Here is a 24976-nt window from a genome sequence, read left to right on the forward strand (position 1 = left end):
CCTGGACTTACCTTGCTGCCATCTGGATGGCTTCTGGGCTGCCTGATATTGCGCTGGCCTTCCTGATATTGTGCTGGCCTTAATCCAGCAAGTTGCTCCCTGGTTCTATTTTAACGAGGCCCGGGCCTCTAAATGGCTCCGGCCTTTTTGCTGCAGTGGGAGGATGGCCAGCATGCTGTGCCAGTCAGCCGCACAAAAGGTACAGTTGCCTGCTAAAAGTAAAGCTGTAAAACATATGAACATACAAAATTGGCGGGCAGGAAAAGACCAGCTGGTCCATCAAGCCTACCCCACACCGTGATGGCCAGAACATCATAACTAAACACTCTCTTCTTCCCCCCAGCCATGGAATCTCCTGCGAGAGGGCTGGAAAAGACTTGAGACAGGTTACTTGCCCATTTGCTGAGTCAAAGAATGGCATGGGTATTAAAATGCAGATGAAAGATAAAATTAAGAAAATAACAAATAAAGAACTAAGACATCACCTTGGAGAAGCGATTTTGCACTTTTAATGGATGCATGTGACAGTCTTTGATACATCCTGTCATGGGGTGGAAAAAAAACACTGACGCAACTGAAAGGTTGACTGATTCTAAAGAACAAAATAAAAAGCCAAAAAAAAAAGTGTGGATTAAGAGGATTATTGTAAATCAACAGTGAAAGATTGTTAATTGATCTGTAATGGGAATCAAATCCCTGAATGGTAGGTTAAAAAGCTACAGCACAGATCAGTCGGCACTGGCTGAGGAAATAAAATATTTCTATTTCAGATTTCAAAGCATGGACACCTCATTAATTGTCTGTTACTCTTCCTGATGTTTTGATGAAATAATATTTGAAGAACAATACTCAATCTGTTGGCTTTTCGACTAAATTTTAAGAACCCAGGTAAAAACAATTGATCACACCCTGCAATGCTTCACCTAGCAGTGTTTTGGTTTTAACACTACAGCTCCAAGATAACGTATGAGTACCCAAATCATGAAATTGTCAAACACCACAAGAACCCAAAATCCCAATTCTAATAGGCTTTTGTGGCATCACTTAACTTTCCTACAGTCCCTTAAATGTTAAATATTGATATGACGCTAACTAAAGTCACAAATGGCATCCTCTCTCTGTTTGTGGTGCATTATCCCTCATTTCTGCAGCTTTTGACATGGCCAATTGCACATTCCTCCTCCAACGTCTTTCTGCTGTTCAAATCAGTGGGATTGCTCTTTCGTGGTTCTGCTTTTACCTACACGATCGTAGTGAAAATATCTCCAGTCATGTCTTCTCTTCCTATCCACATCGGTACTTCTACTGCCACCCACCCCACCCACCCAAGAATCTATCCTTGGCCCCCTCCTCTTCATTTACATCATCCACAGACATAGGGTCAGCTTCCACATGCATGAAGAAGAAACATAACTCTACCTCAACTCCTCCACTGCCTCTGTTATCAGAGCACTGCAATTTCCAGAAGAAACTCTTATCTATGCCTTTGTCACATCAGACTTGACTCTCCTAATTCTCTCCTGGCCGGCATGCCATCTTCCATGCTCTGTAAATTTCAGTTCATCCAAAATTTCCCTTCCCATATCCCATCCTGCACACCAGCCTCCCATGCTCTGCAATTCCCTACATAAACCCTCCTGTTCTCCACCTCTGTCTTTTCTTTAAGACCCTCCTTAAATCCCACCTCTTTGACCGATCTATTAGTTACCCTTCTTTGACTTGGCATCCATTTTTGTCTGATTACACCTCTGTGAAGCACCTTGGGCTTTTTTCTACATTAAAGGTGTTATACAAGTACAAGTTTCTTTTTATTATTCATTCACGGGATGTGGCCATCACCGGCAAGGCCAGCATTTATTGCCCATCCCTAATTGCCCTCGAGAAGATGGCCACCTTCTTGAATACAACTGAGTGGCTTGCTAGGCCATTTCAGAGGGCAGCTTAAGTCAACAGCTCAGGGTCTAGAATCACAATATGCCAGACTGGGTAAGGATGGCAGTGGCCGAACCAGATGGGTTTTTACAACAATCCGGTAGTTTCACGGTCACCATTACTGATACTAGCTTTTTATTCCAGATTTATTTAATTGAATTTAAATTTAGTGGTGGAATTTTAACTCATGTCTCTGGATCATTAGTCCAGGCCTCTGGATTACTAGTCCAGTAACATAATCATTATGCTACCATACCTGTTGTTGCTATTTTTCAAATGGAAACCTTCACCTCCATTTCTCTACACAGAAGTCCATTCACTACATTGTTCATTCTGTGTAAAGAAAACTTTGTGACATCAGTCCTAAATTTGCCTTTTACTAATTTGAACCTATGTTCCCTCATACAACTCTCAATTTGGTTTGACGTAATTCTGCCCTACAATTTATTATCTTAAATATCTCTACATAATCACCTCTTTCAAGACTGAAAAGCCTAAAGTTCTCCAGGTTTTCCTCATACTTTAGACCTTTAATACAAGGGAACAGCCTCATGGCCTTTTCTGAACTCCCTTCAGGGCTTCCTCTTGTCTCGGTGACCAGAATTGGACACAGTACTTAAGTTATGGTCTGACCAGAGGACTATACAGTTTGAGCATGACTTCCTTATTGTTCCTTATATTTGCTTTGATTTAGCACCTTTTACCTTTCAATTACAAAACAAACATAGTAAAAAATTATTAACATTATGTGGCATAAAATTTGTGACATTAGTTGTACTTCATTTTTTGCAGTGGAGATGCATTTTTCTGTGGTTATAGAATCTTTTACAACTCTGCATTTGCTTTACATGAAGGAGACAAAGTAATGACTGAAATTACATTTAATTTTTGGAGACCTATTTATCAGACATTGTGAAACAAAGTGTTCCATAGTGAAGGTAATGTTTTGTGTGTGATGCAAAGCCAGTTCGGCCATGATGTCTCACTGAAACTCTGCACACGGCATTAAGAACATAAAAACATAAGAAATAGGAGCAGGAATAGGCCACTTGGCCCCTCGAGCCTGATCCGCCATTCAATAAGGTCATGGCTGATCTTGGGCTCAAAGCCACCTCCCCGCCCGCTCCCCATAACCCTTCACTTCCTTATCTTGCAAAAATGTGTCTATCTCCACCTTAAATGTATTTAATGACCCAGCCTCCACAGCTCTCTGGGGCAGAGAATCCCACAGATTTACGACCCTCTGAGAGAAGAAATTCCTCCTCATCTCAGTTCTAAAAGGGCGACCCTTTATTCTAAAACTGTGCCCCTGCATTCTAGATTTCCCCACGAGGGGAAACATCCTCTCTGCATCTACCTTGTCGAGCCCCCTCAGTATCTTATATGTTTCAATAAGATCGCCTCTCATTCTTCTAAATTCCAATGAGTATAGGCCCAGCCTGCTCAACCTTTCCTCATAAGTCAACCCCCTCATCTCTGGAATTAACCTCGTGAATCATCTCTGAACTGCCTCCAATGCAAGTATATCCTTCCTTAAATAAGGAGACCAAAACTGTACGCAGTACTCAAGGTGTGGTCTCACCAATACGCTGTACAGTTGTAGCAGGACTTCCCTGCTTTTATACTCCAACCCCTTTGAAATAAAGGCCAACATTCCATTTGCCCTTTTGATTACTTGCTGTACCTACATGCTAACTTTTTGTGTTTCATGCACAAGGACCCCCAGGTCCCTTTGAACTGTAGCATTTTGTAATCTCCATTTAAATAATAATTTGCTTTTTTATTTTTCCTGCCAAAGTGGATAATCTCTCACTTTCCCACATTATACTCCATCTGCCAAATGTTTGCCCACTCACTTAGCCTGCCTATATCCCTTTGCAGTTTCTTTGAGTCCTCTGCACAACTTGCTTTCCCACCCATCTTTGTATCATCTGCAAACTTGGCTACATTACACTCGGTCCCTTCATCCAAGTCATTAATGTAGATTGTAAATAGTTGAGGCCCCAGCGCCGATCCCCATGGCACCCCACTAGCTACCGTTTGCTAACCGGAAAATGACCCATTTATCCCGACTCTCTGCTTTCTGTTAGTTAGCCAATTCTCTATCCATGCTAATATATTACCCCAATTCCGTGAGCTCTTATCTTATGCAGTAACCTTTTATGTGGCACCTTACCGAATGCCTTCTGGAAATCCAAATAAACCACATCCACTGGTTCACCTTTGTCCACCCCACTCGTTACCTCCTCAAAGAACTCCAGCAAATTTGTTAAACATGATTTCCCTTTCATAAAACCATGCTGACTCTGCTTGACTGCATTATGATTTTCCAAATGCCCTGCTACTGCTTCCTTAATAAAGGACTCCAGCATTGTCCCCAACGACAGATGTTAGGCTAACTGGGCTATAGTTTCCTGCTTTCTGTCTCCCTCCTTTCTTAAATAGGGGTGTTACATTTGCGGTTTTCCAATCCGTTGGGGCCTCTCCAGAGTCCAGGGAATTTTGGTATATTGCAACCAATGCATCCACTATCTCTGCAGCCACTTCTTTTAAGACCCTGGGATGCAGGCCATCTGGTCCAGGGGACTTGTCATCTTTTAGTCCCATTATTTTACCAAGTACTATTTCCTTAGTGATAGTGATTGTCTTTAGTTCCCCCCTCCCTGTGGCCCCTTGATTATCCATTATTGGGATGTTGTTACTGTCTTCTACCCTGAAGACAGATACAAAATATTTGTTCAGAGTCTCTGCCATTTCCCTGTTCCCCATTATTAATTCCCCAGTCTCATCCTCTAAGGGACCAATGTTTACTTTAGTTACCCTCTTCCTTTTTATATACCTGTAGAAGCCCTTACTATCTGTTTTAATGTTTCTTGCCAGTTTACTCTCGTAATTGATCCCTCTATTTTTTTTCAGTCATCCTTTGCTAGTTTTTAAAAGTTTTCCAAACCTCTGGTCTCCCACCAATCTTGGCAACATTGTATGCCTTCATTTTCAATTTGATACCATCCTTTACTTCCTTAGTTAGCCACGGATGGTGCTCCCTTCTGTTAAAATCTTTCTCACTGGAATATATTTTTGTTGAGCGTTATGAAATATCTCCTTAAATGTCCGCCACTGCATTTCAACTGTCTTACCCTTTAATTTATTTTTCCAGTCCACTTTAGCCAGTTCTGCCCTCATGCCATTAATTGCCTTTGTTTAAGATCAGGACACTGGTTTGAGATACAACTTTCTCATCCTCCAACTGAATTTGAAATTCAACCATGGTATGATCACTCTTTCCTAGAGGATCCTTTACTATGAGATCATTTATTAATTCTGTCTTATTACACAGTACCAGATCCAAGATCGCCTGCTCCCTGGTTGGTTCCATTACATACTGTTCTTGGAAACCATCCCAGATGCACTCATATGAACTCCTCCTCAAGGCTACCATGGCCAATTTAATTTGTCCAATCAATATGGAGATTAAAATCACCCAAGATTATTACTGTACCTTTTTTACAGGCCTCCATTATTTGTTGATTTATACTCTGTCCAACAGTATTGCTACTGTTCGGGGGCCTGTAGACTATGCCCACCAGAGACTTTTTCATTTTATTATTTATTATCTCCAACCAAACCGATTCTACATCTTAATCTTCTGAGCCAATATCACTTCTCACCACTGCACTGATCCCATCCTTTACCAACAAAGCCACCCCACCTCCCTTTCCTTTCTGTCTATCCTTCCGAATTATCAAATACCCTGGAATATTCAGTTCCCAGCCCTGATCACCTTGCAACCACGTCTCTGTAATGACGATCAGATCATACCCATTTGTATCTATTTGTACCGTCAACTCATCTATCTTGTTATGAATGCTGCGTGCATTCAGATATAGAGCTTTTAACTTTGTCTTTTTACCATTTCTCCTTGCTTTGGCCCCATTTTCTCTTGCAGTCTTATTTTTAAACATTCTGCCCCTTCCTGTCACACTCTAGTTATTATTTCCCCCATCTCTATCCTGCTCTATTGCTTTCTCATTTCTCATTGACTTTTGAAATTCCCACTCACCTGGATCCTCACCCCCACTATTCAGTTTAAAGCCCTAGTTATTCGATTCATCAGGACTCTAGCCCCAGCATGGTTCAAGTGAAGCCCGTCCAAATGGAACAGCTCCCTCATATCCCAGTACCCCACAAATCGAAACCCATTTCTCCCACATGCCAGAAATGCCAGAAGTAAATTCAAGTCACCTCTGAAATATTTATTCAATCATAAAGCAACATTTCATAAAAATTGATAAATCAAAACTTCAAGGCAAGGGAGACTGCAGTGGCATGGACATCAACACACTTCTCACAAATTAAATTCAGTGCTGTAGTGATTACTTCATGACTTTCACATACTTTCATTTGATGAGTTTTTTATTCTACTATATGCAAAGTCATCCATTAAAGTTAACATTTTTGGCTCACTACAGTTCTCAGTGCACAGCTGGAGGATTATTTAAAGGAAATATTTGCTCAGATGCCAATTAATTTTTGTGCATTCTAGTGTTCACTCAGCAGCAGCTGCGAAAAAAGGCATAATTTTGTTCACACGGCAACGTTCCGAGGCTTCCATTGTAGCACAATTTCAGGGAGTGTTTATAAATGATGCACATTTCAAATTTTGTTTTTACTGTTTGTCGAGTACTGTCATTGGATCTTTTACCTCCACCTGAGAAGGCAGATTGGGCTGTGGTATAATGTCCCATCCTAAAGACGACACTTCCAACAGTGCAGCACTCTCTCAGTACTGCACTGAGGTGTCAGCCTAGATTTTAGTGCTTGTGTCTCTAGAGTGGGGCTTCGACCCACAACCTTCTGATGCCAAGGCAAAAGTACTACCATTGAGCCACAGCTGACACTATGGGGGGGAGGGGGATTTTCCCAGCCCTGGGAAGGCAGGTATGGAGGTGGGACTACCGGGAAAATGGCAGAAACTAGGAGCGGGTACCGACCCCGCTCCCAACCCGTCTCTGTGCAATCTTCCCAGGAGGCGGGTCTCCGAGTCACGCAGGGACCCATCTCCTTGAGGCGGGAAGGGGATTAGAGCCAATTAACTGCCTGTTAACAGGTAGTTAACGGGCAGTTTTGAGGCTTTTCCCCATTTTACGCCTGCAATTGCGTGCTTCTCGACAGCTGTGAACCTCGCCAGGGTCAGTGAGGCGGCCTGTGGGTCTGCAGGGGTGAGAGGGGTCAAATGTCAGCTGTAGAGGTGAGTGATGGGTGCAAGTGTGGAGAGGTAAGTATGAGAGGTGAGTGTAAAGTATTGGGAAAAAATTCCTTAGCTTTGCTTCTTTCTGCAGGCTTCAACCTTTGAGGATCCAGAGATGCCTCATCTCAACGGCAGAGATGACAAAATGGCTGCTGCATTCTCAGATGCAACAATTCATGTGTCAAAAAGTTTGACAGCTAAACGTCATACGCTGACGTCATCAGTCACCGGCTTTCCCTTAATTGGCAGGTAAGCCTGCAGGGCGGGCTTAACAAGGCCAATCAAGGGAAAATAGCGTGGGTTAGTCAGATGTCGCTGGGGGCAGGACTGAAACCCAGAAACCAGAAGTCCTGCCTCCAGCATGTCTCCATTGAGAAAATCCAGCCCTAAGGCCGCGATTTTATTAATGGAGGCAGGTTGAGTGCGGGACAGTTGGTTTCTGGCTTCCAGTCCCGCCCCCAGCGGCATCCGCTTCACAGACGTGATTTTACCTTGATTGACTTTGTTAAGCCCACCCTGCAGGCTTACCGGCCAATTAACAGGAAGCGGGTCTGATGAAACGTCATCTGCCGGTTTCCTTAAAGGGACCACACACAATTTTATTTTGACAGTTGATTTCTCAGTGTTTGACAGCATTGAGGTGCTGAAAACACTGACAATCATTGCACAAAGGTGACCTCTTGCACACAGACTCTCCAATGACACCCTCCATATGCTAGAATAGATGGCAGCTGCAGGTAAGGTGACAGAAGTGAACTGTCACTGGTGAGAGTGGTTCTCCCAATGAGGTGGATTTAAAAACTTGTAAGCTAAAGAAATTTGTAAATGTATTAAAAATGCAGTACCCCACATTTTCTTTGCTCTGAAACTTACCATGTGCAACATTGGATCCTTCTCACCACTTCTGCAGCTGTCATCATTCCACAAACATTACAGCAGACTCACAGCACGCCACACTTACCTGGCGTGGTGTTCAGACGTCGGGAAACCTGAGCCAGAAGCGGGAAAATCCCAAAACAGGCTGAAAACTACTGGCAAGTGCCTGTTAATAGGCAGGTAATTGCCTTTAATCCGCTTCCCACTGTTAGGTGTCGGGTCCATTCGCAAATCGGGGACTCGATACTTGGGAAAGCTGTTTGGAGGTGGGTTGATGGTGGGATCGGAACCTGCCGTCAATCAAAATGAATTTAACCTCTGACCCGCCTCCAAACCCACCCTCTGAGCAAAATCGCGGCCTAACATTCCCAATTCAATGTCATACATGAGTGATATGATTTCTAAGTCAACCTCATGGAATTTAAGTACACAAGCAACCTGAACTAAAGTTGAGCAGCTAGAGCAATGTTTTGTAATGCCAAATGAAGAACTCTTTCATGTCACAGCTGTCAGTGTTGAGACATTAATTATCTTCTTAAAGATGACCTTAGATGGGTATATCACCAGAGGCAATGAATTAATACATCCCCCTCACACCCCCCCAAGTTAGTAGATTCACACATATTAGGCTGGAATTTGCAGTCAGAGATGTACCTCCAGAGTATGCCTCCAACCCGATAAAAAAATCCGCACCTACCTGCTGGCTCCCGGGCTTCGGAGACTTCGGCTCCTGGTTCTGCAGGCGTGTGCCTGCGATTACAGTATGCAGACGATGCTTGCGTCTGCGCTCACTCGGAGGTCGAACTCCAAACCATCGTAAACACCTTCACCGAAGCATACGAGAGCATGGGCCTTACACTAAACATCCGTAAGACAAAGGTCCTCTTCCAACCTGCCCCCACCACACAGTGCTGCCCCCCGATTATCAAAATCCACGACAAGGCCTTGGACAACGTGGACCACTTTCCATACCTCGGGAGCCTACTGTCAACAAGGGCAGACGTCGACAACGAAGTCCAACACCGCCTTCAGTGTGCCAGTGCAGCCTTCGGTCGCCTGAGGAAGAGAGTGTTTGAAGACCAGGACCTCAAAGCCGGCACTAAGCTCATGGTCTACAGGGCAGCAGTGATACCTGCCCTGCTGTATGCCTCAGAGACATGGACCATGTACAGCAGGCACCTCAAAGCACTGGAGAGGCACTACCAACGCTGCCTCCGCAAGATCCTGCAAATCCATTGGCAGGATAGGCACACCAATGTCAGTGTTCTTGCTCAGGCCAACATCCCCAGCATCGAAGCTCTGGCCACGCTCAATCAGCTCCGATGGACGGGTCACATTGTCCGCATGCCCAATACAAGACTCCCAAAACAAGCGCTCTACTCGGAGCTCTGGCACGGCAAGAGAGCCCCAGGTGGGCAGAGGAAACGCTTCAAGGACACCCTCAAAGCCTCCTTGAAAAAGTGTAACATCCCCACCGACACCTGGGAATCCCTGGCCCAAGACCGCACAAAGTGGAGGAGAAGCATCCGGGAAGGTGCCAAACACCTCGAGTCTCTTCACCGGGAGCAAGCGGAAGCCAAGCGCAGGCAGCGCAAGGAGCGCACGTCAACCCAAGCACCCCACCCACCCGCCCCTTCAACCGCCGTCTGCCCCACCTGTGACAGAGACTGTAGGTCCCGCATTGGACTCATCAGTCACCTGCGCGTTCATTTTTAATGTGGAAGCAAGTCATCCTCGGTTCCAAGGGGCTGCCTAAGAGGAAGAAGAAGAAAGGCCCACAGATCCCAGGGACGCAGGTGGTTCAGAAGCATCCCTGGGATCATGTGGGCCAGGTCCTTCTATCAGAAAGGAGAATTCCTCTTATGCTTATGGGGATTCCATTTATGAACGGAATCCCCATAAGCATAAACCCAATCCCCAAATAATTAAATAATTTACACAACTGGAATAAAAATAAATGTCTCCATTTTCAAATTTAATCAAAAGTCCCTTTAATGAAGCATTTACAATAAAAATTACATTTTTTGAAAAATAATTTTAAACATTTTAATCCGGGCCAAAATTTACATAAACAAATTTTAAATGTTTCTGTATGATTTTTAATTTTTTAATTTTTAATTTAACAGTTCCTTATGCTGGTGAAAACAGGCCCTACGCCGGCTTTTACAGGTAGACTACCCTTTATCCGAACTTCCGAAAACCGAAACCCTCTAAAAACCGAAGGTTTTTCGGTCAGCGTAAGTCGTGCGCATGACATGACCAGAGTGGCGCACGACCCCCCGCGGACCCCCCCGCGGACCCCCGCCGACCCCCCCGCCGACCCCGACCCCCGCCGACCCCCCCGCGGACCCCCCCGCGGACCCCCGCCGACCCCGACCCCCGCCGACCCCCCCACGGACCCCCGCCGACCCCGACCCCTGCCGACTTACGCTGAGCAGAGGGTCAGCGTAAGTCGTGCGCACGACCCCCCGCCGACCCCCCCGCGGAACCACCTGACTCTCTTCCAAAGGCTCGAAAGCAACGAGAGCTCTGAGCCCACGGCGGTGCCAGCCCCTGTTCCGACCGAGCACGACGACCTGTTGGTGGAAATGCGGAACCTCATTGCATTCCAGGCTAGCAGCGACGGACAAGCCACGACTGCGGACCCCCCCGCGGACCCCCGCCGACCCCCCCGCGGACCCCCGCCGACCCCGACCCCTGCCGACCCCCCCGCGGACCCCCGCGGACCCCGACCCCTGCCGACCCCCCCGTGGACCCCCGCCGACCCCCCGCGGACCCCCGCCGACCCACCTTCCGAAATCCGAAATTTTCCGAAAACCGAAACACGGCTGGTCCCGAGGTTTTCGGATAAAGGATAGTCTACCTGTTCCAGGTGTAAGGGTTTCGTGGGCATTTGCTGGGCAGTAGTTGGGCAAATAGCCCAACTCTGCACCAGCGAAGATGATTTTTGGGTTGGCATGGATGATCTGTCAAGGCAAACCTTGACAGATTGCACGTTCCGGGTTTTCGCACTTGCAGGGCCTTTTACAAGGTTTATGATGGCGTACGCTGTGCGTACATAATCATGGGGAACAAAAAATCTAGGCCAATAACATAAAGAGACATATCCAGCCATTTCAAGTCAATGGAAATGAAAATGGGGCGGAGTGCTAAACGGGCTGACGATTCACTTTTCGCGTCACAGGTCTACCTTTTCTGTCCTTTGGCCTCTAATCCTGGTCTACCTTGCCCCCAACCTCTAACCCTCTTCTACCTTTCCAACCCTTGCCCTAGCTTCCAACCCTCCTTTGCTTACCCCTGGCCTGTAACCCCATCCTCCTCCCCCAACTCTGCTCTACCTTCACCTTTTGTGTCCCGACATTGTCATTCTCCCTTGGCTATAGTATAATTATTCCCCACTCTAGCCCTGCTTAACCTGAAGACAACACTTGATCTCAACACCCCATGTGCAATGCCACAGGAAATCAGCTGGTAATGTAATAAAAACAGTGGGGCAGGAATTCCACTTCTGCACTCACCAGCCTGAGATTTTCTGCCAACCCATTCAAATGGATGGAAAATTGCTGGCTGGTGAGCATGTAAATGGAGTTTCTACCCCAGTATGTCCAGCATGCGTTTCCTGTCCATCACACTTCAATGTCACACTGCAAATTTCTGTGTCAGATTTTAAAGGAATAAAGAAACAAAAAGCTGTCATTTGGAATGTACAAAGTGCCCAGTTAACTGAAAACACCTTAATTAATATAAGAAACAAAAATTCTAAATTCCGTTGGACATTCTGCTGCTACGCTGCCATAAATTCGTTCGGAGTGTGACAGAAATCCTGTTTACTTTCTGGCTTTAAAGGGACAACTCACTTTAAAAGGGTCCATGTTAGCAGCAGAATAATATATTGTTCACTGTGTAGTATAATACTCCTGTCACTGTAAAACAGCAAAACAGCGTATCATCTAGTTTACCATTGGCAATGCAACAGGTGACTTATTGGTTGATAGCATGTCTAGTGCGTGTTTCTCAGTCACTCCTGTCCAGATGCAAATAGTATTCTTAAAAGACAAAGAAAGCAACCATCCTCCATGTACTGCAAGGCCAATAACAGCAGTCATTTAAATGATCCATTAAAAGATGCATATTCACAATGATTATTTTTTTGCCACCCTCACAACAAGTCAATCTTTCAGAAAGGCTTCAAGCATTTGATCAGGCAGCTGCATTTTAGCTGTCAAACATTAAAGGCATGCCATAAAATAGCAAATATAAAACCAGGCGGGACTTACAGACAAATGTTATGCTAATTAAAGCAAATGACATAAGATTAAATTTGAGATCTGTCATTTGTGTATTTTGTATTTATTCCGTAATTGGTTTTCTACTGAAAAATTGACCCTATTTAAATTAATTTATTATAATTAATAGAATATTTTTATACTTGGTGTCAACATAAAGGTAAAGCATGGGTTGGTGTGAGGTTAAACTTCTTCTGTTATTCCCCACAAATTCACCAGAGAACTCATGGTACAAGCATCTTATTTCCATTTCTTGCACCAGCCACCTGCCAGTGTGACTACAACTAATGCAGAATTATGGAGAATTTTAGGCTTTCAGCTTGAGTCTACTTCAAATGGGGTTGAGACAGCCCATATAGTTAATGTAGGACCTTTAATCAACAAAGAGAGAAGACTTTCATCCTATTAGCCTTGAGAGCAAAAAACTAGATCCAAGCAATGAAATGTTTCCCAAACCGCTGTGCCACTCAGTACCGTTTTAAAATTAATTTTGTTTTGAGAAAAGTACCGATTAGGCCAGTGATCTAAAAATATCTCCAATCTCAGTAAAAATCAATTCAGTTTATTTTACTTGGATCGTGTTGCTTTAATATAAAAACAATTGGGTGGACGTTTCAGGTCACAGTTAATTTTAAAGTGAACTATCCCATTTTTGTATGGAGGTCTTCTTCACAACACATATCTGTGTCTAATTGGCTTGGAGCATTGACCAAGGGAAATTTTGGTCAGCTGCTGAACAAATTCAAACAATTAATAATGGCAGTATCAACTTTTGAGAACCCATAGTTCATAAACTTTTGGGAACAATGGATAATTTTTGTTTTTTATATTCTAGGGGGAGTATCAGGAATACGAACCAGAGGCATGAAGCACAATGTGACCAACAAGATAAAACAAAATATTTGGTATAAAAAGATTACTGTAACTGTCTTCTATTGATCCAATGATTCCTTAACTTTTGTTATTTTGTTATACAGTGTAAAAGGACCGTTTGTTAGCCATACTGTTGTTATACAATTTGATCTGCCATGGCTCAATTCACTGAATCCCTCCCACTGAAATGAGACCACTTTGTAGAGATGGAATTGTTTGTGAACTGTTTCTATGTGTGATTTTATGTATTGAAAAAGGACCAATGTTATTGCTAACTTCAAGTTTAAACTTCAAGTTGGATAGCTATCTAGCTGTACATTGCTTGTATGTGACTAGGTGTTTCATATTGACTGATTTTTTATACATTGTTTTACTTCAATATTGTTTGTTGTAACCACCAAATGGGAACTGAGTAAAATGTTTATTATACTGAACTGTGGCATAAAAGTGTCCAGGTGAGTCCCAAGTCAAGCAAATTGAACAGGGATGTGTCTTTGTGCTGATAAGAATGTCTACCTGTAAATAAAGTGATAGAACCACAATGCGTTGGTTTCTGTAATTTTGCTAGACTTTTACAAGTATGGGATAGAAATGGAAGGAAATGAGGAAGCTGCTTGTCAATTACTTAACAACTCCCTTTTGTTACACTTCACTCATCATTTGCTACATTTCTTCATAGTAACAGTGAGTGTTGATTGATCTCTCAAATCAAACTTTATACTACCAGTAATTTCTGTGGTGCATCACTGTAACTTCAGTGGGAGATTGGCGGAAACCTCAGAGAAACAGGAAAAACAAAGGAAGATCAGGGAACCCCTGCTGAAATTCTACCCCCTTGACGTTAGGAGGTTTCCTTGGGATTGGTCTTAAAGACTGATTAGTGGCCATCTGTTTTATTTTCCCGCCTCTACCACAAAATATTTGGCATGTTAAAACATTAATTGTAAGTGGCTCCTGCTCCTCCTGGCTCCACATTCAGGTAACTTACCTGCTTTGTTGGCAGGCGTTCCATAGGGCTGGTTTCCCTGAGATCAGTCTACGATGGAGCTGGCTGCCTCCAGGCAAACCAATGTTGGAGTGGGGAACTGAAGCAGGCGTTAGACCCCATGGCCGCGAATTTAATTCTGGAGGCGGGATGGGGACGGGTCAGCTGGTTTACGGGTTCTGGTCCCGCCCCCAGCTGCAGATGTGATTTTCCCTTGATTAGCCTTGTTAAGCCCTCCACCGGCCAATTAACAGGAAGCGGGTCTGATGATGTCATTTGATGACGCGTCATCTGCCGGTTTCCTTAAAGGGACCACGCACAATTTTATTTTGACAGTTGATCTGTCCGTGTTTGATTGCATTGAGGTGCTGCAAACACTGGCAATCACTGCACAAAGGTGAACACTTGTACCCAAGCTCTCCCATGACTCCCTCCATATGCTTATGGAGGGAGTCACTGCACTCAGGGAGGTTCTCTTCCCTTTGGAAGGGCAGAAGAGACCTCCCCAGGACACCAACTTACCTTGCACCTCCACCCATCTCTCTCTATTTACATTATCACTTCCCCATCTGACTAGCCATGCCTCACACTCACCCTCATCCTACTGCAAGCATACCAACTAACAACACACAAGGGTAGACACTTGAGAGGTTTAGCCAATGTGAAGTTTCTGGTAATGTGTTGTTATACAGTGTAATATCTTTTTCCAAAAGTGCCCCTTATTGGACAGATCTGAGCATACATTGAGAAGTATCTTACTGAGTTCCAGTGATTGTTCAGTCATAACCCTGCCCCCCCCCCGCCCCCGCCCCCAGCCCCGCTATAGTGATGTGCGTGAATGGAAGGGCTTGACATTAAAGGGATGCTTCATGGTGCTGGTGTGGGATGGTGTCAACCTGGCACATCATGTGGCAGCCAGGGTTTACAGCATCAAGTGAAGAACATCTGGCCATGGTGATGCCATCGCTGGCCTCCTGGCCAGCAATTTTTTCAGGGGCTGCTGCTCTGTGTCCAGTGCAGCATCAGGTGGGTGAGGAGGAGTTTGGCGCTCCTGGTGCTGTTGTGGCGCTGCCATGACTGCTCTTCTTCCGAATCTGATGACCAGGATGAGAGGATGTAAATGGTTCCCATCCCGTTCCTATAGATTTCAGTTGAGGCAAGAAGCTTGCAAGCGCACACTCAAAGTGGCCTGAAATTATTCCAATCAGGAAACACTGCAGATGGCTGTCAGTTTGAATAGTCACAAGGTCATTAGATTTGCAAAATCTAATCCCAAACCTACAACAACAAAGTTGTTGCATTTGAATGTCAGCCATGTTACAGGAGCGCTTTTAAAGTGCTGCAGCAATGACTACAAATCATGCCCTTGAGAAACTCATCTCCTTGCAGCTGCCGTGTTTCTGACAAGACGGGAAACAGGAGCCAGAAGCATGAAAATGGGAAACCACTATAAAAATAGGATTAGCAAGGCAGTTAATAGGCTCTTAACTGCCTCAACTATCTGTCCCACCAGTTCCAGTCGGGTCAGTTTGGGAGCGGCTGACCCGACACTCACGAAAATCGCGTGGGGGCAAGATAGAGGCGGGTTGGCAGTCTGAAGCCATTTTTTTCCTCGCTGCCCACCCGCCTCCTCAGGGCTATTAAATCGAGCCCCATATATGCAAAGAGCCTACCGCCTGCTTCTGGTGTGGGTAAAGGACACCTTGTTTGTCCTTACCCAATATGGTGGTCACCACACTTCTGGCTTGGCATTTTGAGGCCTTAGTTGGCCGTATAGCCAAGGGTTGCAGAAGGAAATTGTTGTGTATGTACCTTTAAGAGAATAACTGGTCTCAGACTGCAGTACCGGCAGTGACCACCCCTGTATAAAAGGCGCTAGTGAGCCTCTGTGTTTTTAGTTTCACTATTGACTTCCACCAGTAAAGACTTATTTTGTTCACTCCTGCTGTCTGAGTCTCAATTATTCACGGACGTAACACTGGCGACGAGTAAGAAACTAACTTACCTGCAACTCGGCAGCACCTCAGATGACGTTATTGAAGGTTGAAGCCAGAAGAAAGAAAAAAATAAAAATAATAAATAAATAAAATCCAAAGAAACTCGAGAAATGTAAATAAAATCCAAAGAAACTCGAGAAATGGGCGTCGACCGTGGGCAACCGCCCTCCAAATCGTCGGATTGAAAACTTGCAGGAGAGACTGTCCAGAGCCAGGCTTGGTTCCTCGGTCTGTGGTTTCCCAGCTAATCGGGCTGGTGGCAGGTAGTGCACTGATCCTTCCTGGGCTGCGGCGGGCTAGAGCGCGATCGGGTGGCTTTTCAACGGGGCCGGGCAGCGAGTCGGGAAGCAAAGAGAGAGAGAGAGGGTGGAGCACACAGGGCGCAACCGGTTCTTCGAAGCCGGGCAGCGTTCGGACCTAAGAAGAGGGAGGGAAGTGTCCCAGAGGGTCCGCTCCACAATGGGAAAATAATAAAAGAAAAAAAAAATCAATATTAAACGCGCAAGAAACCGTGGAAAGCAGCGCTAACAACAGCGGGGAAGAAGGCAAAGCGCGGGAGGCGCCATTTTGTTAAATCGGGGAAGAAGGCAAAGCGCGGGAGGCGCCATTTTAGATTTGCAACATGCTGAAGACTGGCTGTATCACTGCTTTTGATAATACAATAGAGGACTGGACCACGTATGTGGAAAGAGTCGAGGTATATTTCGAGGCAAACGAAATAGCGGAGGGGAAAAAGGCATCGATATTGCTAAACTTAATGGGCGCTAGAATGTACGGCCTATTGTGGGACCTGATTACTCCAGCCAAACTGAAGGCGAAGAGTTTTAACGAAATTGTTGCTGTCCTACAGGAACACTTAAACCCTGCACCGCTGTTGATAGCAGAAAGATTTAAATTCCACAGTAGAACTCAGCACAAAGATGAGAGCAATGCTGAGTATCTTACGGAACTACGCAAGCTATCAAAGCACTGCCAGTTTGGAGCAGGACTGGCAGATACCCTACGGGACAAATTTGCCTGTGGACTCCTGAGTGAAGGAACACAGAAGAAGTTACTCTCAGAGAAAGAGCTGACACTAGATAAGGCTTTCAGCGTGGCAGTATCGTATGAAGCAGCAGCCAGGGGAGCTGCAGAAATTCAACAAAAACCACAGGAATACGGCACCCACAAAATGACACGGGGATTTGCAAAATGTTATCGCTGCGGCAGAACTAACCATGACCAGAAGGACTGCTGGTCCAAAGACAAAATATGCAGGCAATGCGGGAAGATGGGACACATTGCACGAGTTTGCAGGTCTGGGAAGAAGACCAGCGACAACAAAAAGGCTACTAAGGAACCATACAAGAAAGTACAAAAGATGACAGACAGTAGTTGCGAAGACCAGATGAACGATAGTGAATCCGGGAACAGGAGACTAAGCTGTCTCAAACTTCACAATGTAATCGCAAAAGAGGATCACCGAACCATTTGGGTCACCCTCACGATAGCAGGGTCCCAAGTTAAAATGGAATTGGATACAGGATCAGTGCTAACCGTCATGAATCGACGAGACTACGAGCGGCTATTTTCACACATACCCTTGAGAGAGACATCCATTGTCTTGACGACGTATATGGGGCAAAAAGTATACCCCAGAGGAAAAATAAGGGTACCTGTCGAATACAATGGCAAGAAAATACGGAAATTGTATCTCTACATACTGCCAAATGGTGGACCACCGTTATTGGGATGGGAATGGATCAGGAAGATATACTTAGATTGGCATTCCATTCATGCAATGACGGTGGACGGTAAAACAGATGAAGACGTCACTCCTGGACGATTGTCAACAATCTTAGCTAACACCAAAGAGGTATTTCAACAAGAACTGGGCACGCTTAAAGGCGTAACCGCCTCGATAAAAATAGAAGAGAATGCAGTTCCCAAGTTTTTCAAAGCAAGACCGGTACCATATGTAATTCGCCCAGCCGTCGAGGCAGAGCTGGAGAATCTGGAGAAGGCGGGCGTATTGTCTAAGGTCGACTGGAGCGAGTGGGTGTCACCCATCGTTCCTGTCATGAAAAAAACGTTAAGCAATAAGTCCGGGGAGCCAAGGAAGATTCGCATCTGTGGGGATTTCAAGGTGACGGTGAACCCAGTCCTTCACACAGTACAATATCCTCTTCCAAGGATAGAAGACATCTTCGCCTCACTGTCTGGAGGGAAGCGTTTTACAAAAATTGACCTAGCATAAGCATATTTGCAGATGGAGGTTGAAGAGTCCTCTAGGAAGTATCTCACGATAAACACTCACAAAGGTCTTTACCAGTATCATCGATTGGTATTCGGAGTAGCATCGGCTCCGGCGATATGGCAAAGAGCGATGGAACAAGTCCTGCAAGGGATTCCGGGGACTCAGTGTTACTTGGACGACATCCTTGTAACAGGTGAAGATGACAGTGAACACCTTAACAACCTAGAACAGGTGCTCACTAGACTACAGGAACATGGGCTGCGAGCCAACCGCCCCAAGTGCGAATTTTTTAAGAAACAGATATCGTATTGTGGCCACGTGATTAATGATACATAAGTCCCCTGACAAAATTGAAGCAGTTGTTAAGGCCCCAGCGCCTGAAAATGTGTCGCAACTGAGGTCATTCCTAGGATTGGTGAATTACTATCATAAATTTTTGCCGAATTTGTCGACAATTCTGCACCCATTGAACGCCCTGCTACGAACGGGGGTAGCATGGAAATGGAGCGATGATTGTAAGCGTGCTTTTCAGAAGAGTAAGGACTTAATCACTTCAAGGGAAGTTTTGGCTCACTACAACCCAGCACTGCCAATCAGGCTGGCGTGTGATGCGTCTCCCTACGGCATTGGGGCAGTACTGTCACATAAATTCCTTGATGGTTTAGAGAGGCCGATAGCTTTTGCGTCACGCTCGTTAACTTCTGCCGAGCGTAACTACGCCCAGATTGACAGAGAGGCCCTCAGCCTAGTGTGGGGGGTGAAGAAGTTCAATCACTACCTGCACGGTCAAAAATTTACTCTACTAAACGATCATCAACCTTTTGTCTCCATTTTCAACCCTCAGAAGGGCGTACCGATAATGACAGCACAATGGCTGCAGAGATGGTCCCTTTTCCTAGGGGCACACCAATATGACATCGAGTACAAAGGAACTAAACAGCATGGAAATGCTGATGGATTGTCACGTCTACCGTTGCCGACGGTGGAAGAAGAAGACCTTGCAGTGGATCCAATGGAGTTATTCCACTCGACCATAGTCGAATGTCTCCCTGTGACGAATGCAAACATAGAAAAGGAAACACGGAATGACCCGACACTATCACGGGTCTATGATTTAACGGTGAAGGGATGGCCAGCACATGGCGAACCACTGCTGCCAGCATTCTCGCTGAGAAGAGAACAGCTGTCAGTGTGCAGAGGAACCTTGATGTGTGGATCCAGAGTAGTAATTCCACCTAAGTTGACGGATAGAGTGCTCAATGAGCTTCATGAGGGTCACCTGGGTGGGGTAAAAATGAAGAACTTAGCCAGAGCGTTTGTGTGGTGGCCGGGAATCGATAGAGAAATCGAAGAGATGACCAAGAGCTGTGCAGGATGCCAGAAGGTCCAAAACGCCCCACCACCAGCTCCTCTGCATCCATGGGAGTGGCCCTCATCTCCATGGCAAAGGGTGCACATTGATTTTGCTGGTCCCTTCATGGACTCGATGTTTTTAATTGCGGTGGATGCACATTCAAAGTGGCCAGAGGTAATAAAAATGTCCTCAACCACCACGGAAAAAACTATCACAGTTTTACAAACCATATTTGCCAGGAATGGGCTGCCTGAACAGATTTGCTCTGACAATGGACCACAGTTTGTGTCTGAAGAGTTCCGGAGGTTCTTAAAGAACAATGGTGTTAAGCATTACACATCTGCCCCATATCATCCAGCCACTAATGGATTGGCCGAGAGGTTCGTCCAAACATTCAAGAAGGCTATCAAGGCAATGTGTAATGAAGATATACCCCTACAACACAAGGTGGACAACTTCTTGTTTGCCTACCGGAATGCGACACATGCGGTTACCAACCAAACTCCAGCCATGATGTTCTTCAATCGAAGACTACGATGCCGCTTGGATTTGGTTAAGCCAAATGTCCGAAGAGATGTGGAGAACAGGCAGTTTCAGAATATGAATGAAAGGCCGACCAGGAGTTTTAAGATAGGTCAACCAGTTTTGGCCCGGGACTACCGCACTGAGAAATGGCAGCCAGGAATGATTTGTACACGACAAGGACCTCTCATGTATACCGTGGACGTTGGGGAGAGCATTGTAAGACGCCATGCTGACCAGATTCTAGAGTCACTGGAAAACGTCAACTCCACACCACGATCTGATACACCTGGTAATGAAATCGACGTTCCAATTGCAGCTACCACAGAACCGGTAATATTGGAAGCAGATGAACCAAACAACGACATTGATCCCGACTCAACATTGCCAGAAGAACCTGATACCCCAAAGAGGCGTTATCCAGACAGAATCAGGAAGCCTCCTCAAAGACTGAACTTATAATTGCTTAAACTTAACCAATGTATCTAGCAACAGTAATTGTGATTGTAATTAGTTATCATTTAGTTGCTAAATGAATGTTATGTACTGTTTATCTAAAAGGGGAGGAATTGTGTATGTACCTTTAAGAGAATAACTGGTCTCAGACTGCAGTACCGGCAGTGACCACCCCTGTATAAAAGGCGCTAGTGAGCCTCTGTGTTTTTAGTTTCACTATTGACTTCCACCAGTAAAGACTTATTTTGTTCACTCCTGCTGTCCGTGTCTCAATTATTCACGGACGTAACAGAAATTACTTATTGTTTTACAGTAATCAGCATAATGTCACTGCAATAATACTGCAAACAGTTACTTTCATATATTCCAGTGTACATCTTGCTGTTCAACCACATATATACTTCATTAAGATCTTTCAGTTTTCATTTCCTGCTGAGACGAGCTTAATTATAAATCAGTGAGTTAGCTAAATATTCAGGGAAGTGTTTTAGTTTGTGTCCAAAAGATTGTTTGTAGACTTTCTTGCTGTTCCTGATATAATTATGTATTACAACATACATTTTTTAATGTTCTAAGACTAATTTTTAGAATTTACGGTACTCACCAGATGGTTTCTGTTGAGATCAGACTTTCACATTGCTGGAGATTGAGACAGGAGTGGTACCACGCAACAGCACAATGAGCACACTAACCCAGTGTCTCACTGGCTGAGACTAATTTGTTACATTACTGATACATTTGTACTTGGTTAATGACAGTTGCTATTTATTCCCAAGATATCTAAAATCTGCTACAGCGACTTGCTAATTCCAACTGTTATTCAGAAGTCTGAAAAAAAGTAAGTGCTGCGAAACATAAAATACAAAATATATTGTGGGTTAGAAATGGGCCAAGAAAACTATGTACAGATTTTTTTTTCAACTATGAAGTTCAGTATGGAAACAGTTTTATCAGAACATTCTGGGGGAAAAATTCCATGCCAAGTCGAACTAAAATGATGACTTTAGAGAATTAATCACAAATAGTTGGAAAGGGAACTGCATGACACGAATAAAATGCTATAAAACCTGTCATTTTACAATTGGTTGATAATTGTGTGGCTATTATTAGGTTGTATCCTTTAAATAAAATAGCTATAAAAATGGTTAAAATGATGAATACTTGAGGATGTGGGGAAGTGGAGATACGCAATACATGGCACTGGCACCAGAGTGCCACAGTAGTCACAGTTCTAGTGTAAATTTCTGTCACTCACTGGTATTGCTAATGTTTAAAATTAGCAGCCTGAAATGCAACTGAAGTGGATAGCATGGGCTCGATTTTCATTGGGCCGTTGAGGCGAGCTTGGAGGCGTATGGGGGGTTAAAATCGCAAAATCGGGAGGCACAAACCCATCCCGCCCCCAATCCGCCTCCATGCCAGTTTCAAAGGAGGCAGATACCCGACCTGTGCTGGGACCCACCTCCACGAGGTGGGAAGGGGATTAGCGCCAATTAACTGCCTGTTAACAGGTAGTTAACAGGCAGATTTTAGCCTAATCCCTATTTTTAGCCCTGAAGTGTGGGATTCCCGACGGCTCCAAACCACGCCAAGTTAGCAAGGCGGACCATCGGGCTGAAGGGCTTGGAGGGTTCGAGATGTCCGGTGTTCAGGTGAGTGATGTGTGCATGAGTGCAGAGGTAAGTGTGTTTGGTGTGTGTAAAGTGTTTAAATAAGTTTTACTTGCCTTTACTTACCTTTACAGCCTTCCTTCAGGTCTCGGGAGTTCCTCATCTCACCGGCACAGAAAGCAGAATGGCCGCAAGCTGTCAAAAGTTGCAGCATTCAGCTTTCTGTTCTGGAGAGATCTCTAAATCAGCTTGAGAGGAAGGAATTAACTTAGTGTACAGATTGTCAGTGTTTGACAGCTTCAAAGGGCTGTCAAACTCTGATATTTCATCTGTCAAAAGCTCTTGACAGATGAAATGTCAATCTGTGACGTCACCTGTTGCCAGGTGCCCCTTAATTGGCCTGCTGAGTCCACTGGGTGGGCTCAACAAGGTCAATCAAGTGAAAATCGCATGGGTTGGCCACAACTCGATGGAGGTGGGACTACAACCCCAAAAGTTGTAGTCCCACCTCCTACACGCCTCCAGTATCAAAATCCAGTCCCATGTCTCTGTTATTGGCAATTAAGACTATATGTTGGTACCAATTAATTACATTTATATTTTTGTTGAATATTAGTGTCAATGAGTCAAGAATCATGACACCAACTAGTAATGAGTTATTAAAGGCTAATTTGTTTAACTAATTGGGTTTCTAAAATACTAAACCAAATCTTCAGCTTTGAAATAACCAGCTCAATCAAGAAAAACTGACTGTGATGATACCAACCTCACGTGTGTGTACCTGAGTAGCAGTAAACAGATGGAACTGAAGAAGAAGCACAAGTTACTTGGAAAAATTATACTGGGTTATCAACAGGTTGAATACCATGCAGTCCAGTAGATTAGATGAGGATTACTCCATGACAAGAGTCTATGCTCTACAATGTCAGAGAACTGTGACCAGCCCATCAGCCCTCCATTATGTCATGACAGGTTTAGCACCACAAAAGCTGCTAGTCTTTAAACAAGTCTCCCATGTTTATGCCAGGAATGCAGGAGCTGCTGCAGCTGCACCTCAACATTTTGTATTGATCCAAAATAATACACACACAATACCAGAAATAAAGTGCTGCTCCTGCCTATGAAAGTATCTCCCAAACAGTATAATCACCCGGGACTCTGTCCCTTCTGTGTAGAAGCCAAAATGCACAGTTAACTAACACTTTAGAGCCAGGGCTGTTGAAGTATCCACCAAGAAGTCCAATTTCCCCAGTTGTGCTCTAGTACAACTTTCTAGGTTGTTCTCCGTGTTCCCAAAAATCAAAAACAAATTGCATTTCTATCATACTCCTCAGGTGCAGGAAGATTCACAAAGGGTTTTATATTAAGGGGCACAAAACAGTGGATGCTGAGCATTGAGGGAAAAGGACAAAATGAAGAGGGCTAGTTTGGGGGAACCAAAGGCATGGTCAAACGGAAGGGTTTTGAGAAGATTTTTGAAAGCATGGAGGGAGGTAGCAAAGTAGAGGTGACTTGGCAGGAAGCAGGTAGGGGGTAGAGTGGCTAAATGAGTGATTATCAATGGTGAGGCAGCAGACAAGGGGAAGCATGGTGTTACAGGAGCACAGGGCATGTAAAAGGGCACAAGACAAAGGAGCTCTCTAAGATAGAGTGGGCTGCAACAATGGAGAGGTCTGAAAGCCAGGACAAAAATGATGAAGTCAATTCCCTGGGGTACTGGGAGCCAGTGAAGTTTGGGGGGGATAGGGTGATGGAAGGACAGGACTTAGTGCAGGTGAAGATGTGGGCTGCAGCAAGGAGAGGGTGATGGAAGGACAGGACTCAGTGCAGGGGAAGATGTAGGCTGCAGCAAGGAAAGGGTGATGGAAGGACAGGACTCAGTGCAGGTGAAGATGTGGGCTGCAGCAAGGAGAGGATGATGGAAGGACAGGACTCAGTGCAGGTGAAGATGTGGGCTGCAGCAAGGAGAGGGTGATGGAGGGACAGGACTCAGTGCAGGTGAAGATGTGGGCTGCAGCAAGGAGAGGATGATGGAAGGACAGGACTCAGTGCAGGTGAAGATGTGGGCTGCAGCAAGGAGAGGGTGATGGAGGGACAGGACTCAGTGCAGGTGAAGATGTGGGCTGCAGCAAGGAGAGGGTGATGGAAGGACAGGACTCAGTGCAGGTGAAGATGTGGGCTGCAGCATGTTGGATAAGCTGAAGCTTGTGGAGGAATGAGGCAGGGAGGCTGCTGGGAAAGTGTTAACTAAGTCAAACCTTGAAGCGATGAAGACACAGCCTCAGGTTTTGTCAGCAGAGGAGAGTAATGAGGGGTGGGGGTAAGCAATCTTGCCGAGGAGGAAGGCACTGCTTTTGGTAACGAAGCTAATATGGAGAGCAAGCTGAGCTCAGGGTCAATTAATAGGCCAAGGTTCTGCACCTTGTGGCTCAGCTTGAGGTTCCCAGCCTGACGTGGCAGGGACAATCAGCTTGCAACCCAGTCAGAGCCTGACAAAACACGTCAGATATCCTGACTGCAAACTCTGAGCACCAGCCAGTGATGAAACATGAATCCATAGAAGAAAACATTAGAAAGTAAACAATTTTGCTGCTATGCACA

At 45.0% G+C, this 24976-nt stretch overlaps 1 protein-coding gene and 1 long non-coding RNA gene across 4 annotated transcripts in view; one reads left to right on the forward strand and one right to left on the reverse strand.

Annotated features, from left to right (window-relative positions):
* sncb (synuclein, beta) overlaps window positions 1-17004 on the forward strand; it is a 122331-nt gene extending 105327 nt beyond the window's left edge. Inside the window, exon 6 of one of the 2 annotated variants that reach the window (XM_085995267.1) lies at window positions 13178-17004. In XM_085995267.1, the coding sequence (XP_085851393.1) occupies window positions 13178-13210 (33 nt within the window). In that variant the 3' untranslated portion in view covers window positions 13211-17004. The remainder of the gene's footprint in view (window positions 1-13177) is intronic. The other variant, XM_085995266.1, reaches the window with a different exon arrangement.
* Window positions 1-24976, reverse strand: part of LOC147113882 (uncharacterized) — a 99881-nt gene that overhangs the window by 4429 nt on the left and 70476 nt on the right. The gene's annotated exons all lie outside the window — the stretch shown is intronic.

The sequence above is a fragment of the Somniosus microcephalus genome, chromosome 8, assembly GCF_052327205.1.
Source record: "Somniosus microcephalus isolate GS21.2 chromosome 8, FLI_Smic_1.0, whole genome shotgun sequence".
NCBI classification, from domain to species: Eukaryota; Metazoa; Chordata; class Chondrichthyes; order Squaliformes; family Somniosidae; genus Somniosus; species Somniosus microcephalus.